The sequence below is a fragment of the Cherax quadricarinatus genome, chromosome 33 (assembly GCF_038502225.1).
Source record: "Cherax quadricarinatus isolate ZL_2023a chromosome 33, ASM3850222v1, whole genome shotgun sequence".
In the NCBI taxonomy this organism is placed as follows: Eukaryota; Metazoa; Arthropoda; class Malacostraca; order Decapoda; family Parastacidae; genus Cherax; species Cherax quadricarinatus.
Window position 1 is genome coordinate 34,715,192 of NC_091324.1, and position 8,800 is coordinate 34,723,991.

The 8,800-nt window shown below is 40.6% G+C and overlaps 1 protein-coding gene across 1 annotated transcript; it reads left to right on the forward strand.

Moving 5' to 3' along the window:
• The first annotated feature begins 6 nt into the window (after positions 1 to 6).
• On the forward strand, positions 7 to 1,048 carry LOC138853579 (carbohydrate sulfotransferase 11-like). The gene has a single exon (XM_070091057.1). It carries the CDS (start codon positions 26 to 28, stop codon positions 410 to 412), a length of 387 nt encoding a protein of 128 aa, XP_069947158.1. The 5' UTR covers positions 7 to 25; the 3' UTR covers positions 413 to 1,048.
• Positions 1,049 to 8,800: the final 7,752 nt, after the last annotated feature.

Consider the following 8,800-nt stretch of genomic DNA (forward strand, 5'->3'; position numbering starts at 1 on the left):
GCGAAAAGTTCTCCGACACGTCCAGATGCTCCGTCCAGAGGCCACGGAGACGGACATCCGGTGGGTGGAGTTTGTATGGTATGTTGTGGGCGGGGGACACAAGGAGGATGAACACTGGTCCCCGTACCTGAAGCTGTGTCATCCATGTGCCATCAAGTATGACTACATCGCCAAGTACGAGACCCTGGAGAAGGATGCCCAGGAGATCCTCAGCAGGATATCTCCTTCACAAGATCAGCGATTCCCACACTACCAGCCTTCCAACACCTCCGCCATCCTGCGCTCTTACATGGAAACTCTCACTGACAACCTGCTTGATCAACTCTATCTGATATACAAGGACGATTTTGAACTTTTTCAATATACTTTCCAAGCAACTCATGGACAAGGACTCCCAGGAGATCCTACCTAGGATATCCAGTTTGTAGGACCCTCCAACACTTCAGTCTTCAATAATACATAGAAACCTTCACTAACAACCAGCTTGGTCAACTCTACCTTATATACAACGACGATTTTAAACTTTTTCAATATACTTTCTAACTGAAGGTTTTAACTATGAAGTTACTGAAGGGTTTGAAATACTAAAATATAAATTTCTAAGCAATTCAAAGTTACAACCTTGACTCTAGGGGAGGATTTCTAATTCTAAATTTTAAATTTCTATGCATTTCATAATTACATTTTTAATTATAGTAAATGATTCCTAGTTCTAAATTTCTAAGCAACTCAATGTCAGTGTAGGATTTCTAATTATAAATTAAAATGTCAAAGTTTTAGAGCCTCTCCAATAATTAAAATAGGCATAAACATTCGTAGGCTTAGCTTTTTACTTTATGGGCCTAAAAATTAACTGTAGACATAAAATTTATGCCTCTTTAGTCCTAATTATAAATCTGTAGGCCTAAAATTTACAGCACTATAGGCTTAAAACTTATAACTCTGTAGGAAAAATATACCAATGCATGCTTAAAATTATGCTTCTGTAGGCCTCAACTTTATGCTTCTGTAGGCCTAAAATTTTAGCTCTAGACCGAGAATTGATATCTTCATAGACCTAAAAATTATACCCCGGTAGGTCTAAAATATATAACTATAGGATTAAAATTTGTTGAAAGAATTTAAGTATCTTATGTGCCTTACACTGCAGCTCACAACCACTTGAATAAGTGGTATACAGTTTGTTCTTTGTATCTTTCTCCTTCTCGAACATCATTTATCACAGATGTTGCATTTCTGGTTTCTTCCTTACCGCCAGCTCTTCTCTTATTAGGTGTTTTAAATACTCAACATTCCCCTGAGGGTCTTACTGTGACTCTCACGGTGATCAGTTAGAGGCTCTTCTTACATCTCATCCCCTCCATGTTTTAAGTATTGGTGCTCCTACCCATTTTGACCCTCTCACTTAATCTCTCTCTTGCACTGATCTCTCAGTTTGTTCCTCATCAACTGCACTTGACTTTACCTGGTCTGTGCTACCAAATTTACATGACAGCTATCATTTTCCTATCCTTCATACTACCCATTCGTGCTCTCGACCTCACAGTTTGAGAACAATAATACTTTATTGACTTAAGACATCCTTATTCCTCATTACACACTTCTAGTCTCCTCTCAGGACTGCAATCATGGGCAAACCCCCCTTAAAAAGTATAACAAAATGTCCCTCACAAAATCCACCTTTACTCAACTAAGGCCGTCAGCAGGAATATAAATGCCTAGAAAACATGCCCAGACTTTGCCCCAGACCCCCATCCACCCACACCACCTGCCCACCCCACCTCCTCCCAAGCTTTGACACGAAAGGGGCTGGACTCCCTCGCCACCATTGCCTTCCCACCCTTCAGCCTTACTGAACTACCTACAAACAGCCTATAACCTTTCAACCATAACTCACATCCATACTTATAATTGTGTTCCTAAATGAAACACACATCTATATAAGAACACTCTCCACCCATGCACGTTTCACTTCAGCCCTAAGGCCATTGACATTAATAGTTAGACACTTGAATGCTTCAAAAAAGGGGGATTTCCCCTATGCCTCTGGGTCTTACCTGGATCACCTTTTAAAATACCCGACTTCTCTCGTGCACTCTTCCCCTCCTGACCCCCCTCCCTCACCTGTGCACTAGTCAACCCCATCCTAGCCACATCCCCCCCCCACTTCTTCTTACCAGGCTTCTGGGCCGGAATGAGAACCTCATCATCTGACAACCCCCCTGCCCATTTCCTAAACCCGCTCCCCAGCTCCATCTCCACTCTCTCACCAGTATCGCAGACCTCAGCCTCCACCCACTGAACTTGCAAAGCATCAATTTCCAAAACCATCCGTGCTGGTTCCTGTGCCAGGGCCTCAGCAGCAAGCTGGGAAACCTTCCCCACAGTGGACAAAACCTCTGCCAGCTCATCAAGTAATGTGTTGAGCATTTCCTGCAGGGGGGAGCTCCAAGTCATCCTGGAGATCACTAGTCATCACCTCTGCCACGGGCTCTGTCGTAGGACCAAGCTTCCCCCCCCTCCGAGGAGGCACCCGACACCTCTGACAACGTCACACAACGTTTCTCCACGCCCTCCGCCTCGTCCGCCTAAGTCATCCTTCCGTCTCCTGCCACAGGCGCCAATGAAGAACTCTCCAAAGGCGCCGACACCACCGTCGTCGCCAAATCCAGCGTAGAGCCCATCCTTCCACCTTCCCAACGTCTCGGTATGCACCTCACCAAAATTCCTGAACGCCTCACTAACGTCCATGGCGTCCACTTCAAAGGGAACGTTACAGATTCATACCCAAGTGTAGGATCTGGAAGTATCCCTCAAACGTACCTCCAGCCCAGAATTCACAGGAAGGCGGTTCTCCTGGTATAGGGACGCCGTCCGTTCATACGCAGCCGCCGTAGAAAAATTTATGAAGATCCTCGACGTCCCATTCAAAGCTATTCCATGCAGCTCATTGTTGCCAATGCCATAAGTATCTCTGATGATTGCTGGCAGCATAGCAGAAGCCGTTGTCTGGTAAATCACACCCTTTATGATATTAACACACATTGTATTGCTTCACCTTCGGCCACCGGTAGCCATCTTGGTGAAAACAGGAAACTGTGCAGCAATGCCAGGAATGGTGGTGGTGTGGCAATGTATGTCAGAGAAAATTTAAATTGTTGTCTTAGACATGATATAAGATTAGAAACATCGAACACAGAATCTGTTTGGCTACAGTTTCTCGAGGGACGTGACAAATTAATTTTGGGTGTGATTTATAGGCCCCCAAACCTTGATAGGGAGGGCAATAAGCTGTTATGGGGCGAAATTCATAAGGCATCTAGATATGAAAATGTTGTGGTAATGGGAGATTTTAACTTTAGACAAATTGATTGGAACAATATGACAGGAAATCTTGAGTCTAGTGACTTTCTTGATACGGTTCAGGATTGCTTTTTAGAACAGGTTGTGACAGAACCATCTAGAGGAAACAATCTGCTTGACTTGGTTCTTGCCAACAAAAATTCACTAATTTATTATCTTGAGGTTAATGATGAGCTTGGGGAAAGTGATCACAAATCACTTAGTTTCAATATATCATGGAATTACCCAGATAACTGCAATCAAATCTCTGTCCCAGATTTTTGCTTGGCCGACTTCATGGGACTGACAAAATTACCTGGGTGGGCTAAATTGGGAGGTCCTGACTATGGGTCAGGTAGGTGATCTTGGTTGCCAATATGACGGTTTTCAGAGCATAGTTCTAGCTGCCCAGAAAACTTTTGTTCCGAGTAGGGAAATTAGATCTAACAAAAATGATCCCAAATGGATGAACAATAGATTAAAACATCTCATTGGTCAAAAGAGAGGCATATACAGGCATATCAAAAGAGGGGATGGGCAGTTAAGAAATCAATATATACAATTAAAAAGAGAAATAAAGAAAGGAATAAGAAAAGCAAAAATGGATTTTGAGGCTAAGGTCGCAAGGGATTCAAAGGCTAACCCAAAAGGGTTCTTTCAGGTATACAGAAGTAAGATTAGGGACAAGATTGGCCCACTAAAGAGTAACTCTGGTCAGATCACTGACAGTGATAAGGATATGTGCGAAATTCTAAATACCTACTTCCTATCAGTTTTCACCCAGGAAAATACTAGCGATATTCCTGAAATAATAGATTACGTAGAACAGGATGATAATAAACTATGCACGATTGCAGTAACTAGGGATATGGTCCTCAGACAAATAGAGAAACTAATACCTAACAAATCCCCAGGCCCTGATGAACTGTTTGCAAGAGTGTTAAAGGAATGTAAAGAGGAACTTAGCATATCTTTGGCTAATCTTTTTAACATATCACTACAAACTGGCATAGTGCCTGATAAGTGGAAAATGGCAAATGTAATACCTATTTACAAGGCAGGTGACAGGTCCTTGGCTTCGAAATATAGGTCAATAAACCTTACCTCCATAGTGGGAAAATTTATGGAATCAATAATTGCCGAAGCAATTCGTAGCCATCTTGATAGGCACAGATTGATTAATGAATCTCAACACGGTTTTACAAAGGGGCGTTCCTGTCTTACGAATTTACTAACTTTTGTCACTAAGGTGTTTGAGGAGGTGGATCAGGGTAGAGGCATGACTGACAAATAGACAGCAGAGAGTTTGCATAAATGGGGAGAAATCAGAATGGGGGCACATCACAAGCGGTGTTCCTCAGGAGTCAGTGTTGGGCCCGTTGTTGTTCACAATTTACATAAACGACATAGATGAGGGAATAAATAGCGACATAAGCAAATTTGCTGATGACACAAAAATAGGCCGTCCAATTCATTCTAATGAGGACACTAGAGCTCTCCAGAATGATTTGAATAGACTGATGCAATGGTCGGAGAAGTGGCAGATGCAGTTTAATATTGACAAATGCAAAGTTCTAAATGTTGGACAGTTAAATAACCATGTCACATATAACCTAAATAACGTAGATCTTAATACTACTGATTGGTTAGCAGTAATCTAAAACCAAGACAACAGTGCATTAGTGCTCGCAATGAAGCTAACAGAATTCTTGGCTTCTTATCTAGAAGTATAAATAATAGAAGTCCTCAGGGTGTTCTTCAACTCTATATATCCTTGGTTAGGCCTCATTTAGACTATGTTGCTCAGTTCTGGTCACCGTATTACAGAATGGATATAAATGCTCTGGAAAACGTGCAAAGGAGGATGACAAAGTTGATCCCATGTATCAGAAATCTTCCCTATGAGGATAGACTGTGGGCTCTGAATCTACATTCTCTCGAAAAGCGTAGAATTAGAGGGAATATGATCGAGGTGTATAAATGGAAAACAGGAATAAATAAAGGGGATGTAAATAGCGTGCTGAAAATTTTCAGCTAAGACAGGACTCGCAGCAATGGCTTGAAGTTGAAAAAATTCAGATTCAGGAAGGATATAGGAAAGCACTGGTTTAGTAATAGAGTTGTGGATGAGTGGAACAAACTCCCGAGTACAGTTATTGGGGCTAAAACGTTGTGTAGTTTTAAAAATTGGTTAGATAAATACATGAGTGGGTGTAGGTGGGTGTGAGTTGGACCTGACTAGCTTGTGCTACTGGGTCTGGTACAGTACTCCATCCTTGAGTAGAAGTGACCAGACTGGGTAGGTCATTGGGGTAATCCGGGGGGGGGGGGTCATTGGTCTAATCCGGGGGGGGGGGACATGTACCTGCCTCGCATGGGTCAGTAGGCCTGTTGCAGTGTTCCTTCTTTCTTATGTTCTTATGTTCTTACGGCCAACACAACCAGGAGCGTCTGTGCAGCACAACCTCTAGGAACAATTAGCACGTGAAGGGGCCTATTTCTCCGAGTTCTGACGCGCTCATGATAATTATGCGAAAAATACGATTTTGGGTTTCGTTTACAGAAAATTTGTGTAAGTATCTGGGAACATTTTGGTGAAAATCCCATCATAATACAATGTTTCTAAAGCAAATTATAGCTACTTGAGACATGTCAGGTGACGACCTGCCAGGTTAATATATGCGTAAGTACGAGGTGAATTTTTTATATATTTTTTGTTTGTTTTTTAATTTTCTGTCCATTTTTCTTTCTAATACACTAAATTTACCACTTAATATCATTACAATGTGGGAGGAGCTTATAACAGAGGTGGGAGAATATTTGTATATTATACCCGGAGGTGGTGGCTGACCTTGGTGAAATAATTACATCAGATCTTCCCTATAAGAGAATGGTTTTCTATGTTACCTCTGGTAGCACTACAGAAAACGGTGTACTATATATGGGAAGCAACAAGAAATCACTTGTAGATGAATTCAAATTCAAATTCAAATTCAAAGTTTATTCTCTATAAGGATTACAATGCTGAGTTTACAGAAATTTGGTTATTGTGTGGTTTACATGTAGTAAAATTGTGATTACAGAGTGTACCACTAGAACGCCTAGCATGGCTAGGCATTTCGGGCAGACTTAGTTTTATTCTTAATTGTAAAATATTACAAATTATGAGGTAAGTTGGTATTATGGCTAAGTGACTAAATACTAGTTTGTGAGTTTAGCAATGTGAATGCTTTTGTTTTGGCACAGTACATAGTTTCAGTATTGAAGTATCACAGGATTCATTATTTTAAGATTGAGATTAATATTTCTGTTTATGGTCAAATGAGTGAGTGAGTGTAAGTGTGAACCACCAGGTGGTATTCGTGTAGTTAGTTGACGGGGTGTATCAGGAAGATAAGATGTTTTCTAATGGTAGTTTTGAAGGTGATGAATGTGTCTGCAGCTCTAGAGTTCTCAGGTAGGGTATTCCAGATTTTAGGGCCTTTGACATACATTGAATTTTTGTAAAGGTTTAGTCGGACACGGGGAATGTCGTAGAGATGTTTGTGTCTGTCGTTATGCCTGTGGGTTCTGTCACAACTATCAAGAAAGCGTTTTAGGTCAAGGTTGATATTAGAGTTTAAGGCCCTGTAGATGTAGATTGCACAGTAGTAAGTGTGGATGTACTGAACTGGGAGTAAGTTTAGGTCTATGAAGAGTGGGGGGCTGTGTTGCCAGGGATGGGATTTAGTGATTATTCTTACTGCAGCTTTTCGTTGGGTTATTATTGGCTTTAGGAGTGTTGCTGCAGTTGATCCCCAAGCACAAATAGCATAGGTGAGGTATGGATAAATAAGTGAGTGGTATAGTGTGAGAAGGGCATTTTGCGGCATGCAGTATCGTATCTTGGAGAGGATCCCAACCGTTTTGGATATTTTTTTGGTTATATGCTGGATATGGGTGCTGAAATTCAGGTTGTTGTCAAGGTATAAGCCTAGGAATTTTCCCCCATTATTTCTGGTAATTAGAGTGTTGTCAATCTTAATGTTAATTTGTGCATCTCCTGCTCTGCTACCAAACATAATATAGTAGGTTTTGTCAGTGTTAAGCGTAAGTTTATTGGCTGTCATCCAAGTCGATATTTTAATCAGCTCCTCATTCACAATGGTGTTGAGGGTGGCAAGATTAGGGTGAGAGATGACATAAGTCGTGTCGTCAGCAAAGAGAATGGGTTTCAGGTGTTGGGATACGTTTGGAAGGTCATTGATGAATATGAGGAAGAGCAGGTTAGCCATGGGCAACCAAGCCGTTTGTTTGGGATCTGTTTTGTTTTTATAGGACAATGTTTGTTGTATAGTCTAAGTAATTTGTTAAGAAAAATGTCTGTCCAGTCATCAATACCATTGGCCTTGGAGAATTCTGTAGGCCAGTCAACAGTCTCTAGGTCAGCTGTGAACTTCCTTACTGAGGCCTCGTCATAGAGTCTAAATGAGACTTTGTTATATTCAAGTGGTGGTTAACTAATGTTTGTCAGGAGGAAGGTAGGGTAGTGGTCTGTAGTGCTATCTGTGATTATCCCTGATTTAAGGGGGGCTAGTATGCTGGTCCATATGTGGTCTATTATGGTTGCACTTGTCTCAGTGAGCCTGGTTGGTTTAGTTATTGTTGGTTATTCAAGGAGTGCTAGGAGGTCATCATAGTGTTTGCTTAAGGACCTGATGTTGTAGTTAAGTACTGATAGACTTTTAGCATTGTTTAGGATAGTGGTGGCTTGTGATGCTGTGTAATAAAGGCAGTTACTTTCCAATAGGTTTTGATTGGGTGTCAGATTATGGAGGTTTAGATCAGGGTCAACGTGATCAATCATCTTCTAGGTTTAGAATTATGGTTATTTATATCCTGAGTTGTGTGTTGAGTTCTACTACTGATATCTGTAGTGGTGGGAAGTTTGGACAAGTATATAGCTAGAGTATTTTGGTCATGTAGGGTATAGTCACTACTACACATAATGAAGTTGATGTTGTCTATGTGTTGTGCTGGAATGAACTAAAGTACAACTAGGTATAAACTAGTAATATAAAAATACAAATTAAAAATAGAGCAAGACTCTCACTTGTAATTGCACTAAGGTCTAATAATGACTTTTGTGGAATCTATGTTTTGAGCTAGAATGAGCTATAGTACAATAGGTTTAATCTAATAATATAAAAATACAAATTAAAAATAGCACTAGTCTCTCACTAGTAATTGCACTATGGTCTAATATAGTGAATTTGGTATTGACTATGTATTGAGTTAGAATGAGCTATGGTACAACTGAATTTAATCTAATAATATAAAAATACAAATTAAAAATAGCACCGGTCTCTCACTAGTAATTGCACTATGGTCTAATATAGTGAATTTGGTATTGACTATGCATTGAGCTAGAAAGAGCTATAGTACAACTAGGTTTAGTCTAATAATATAAAAATACAAA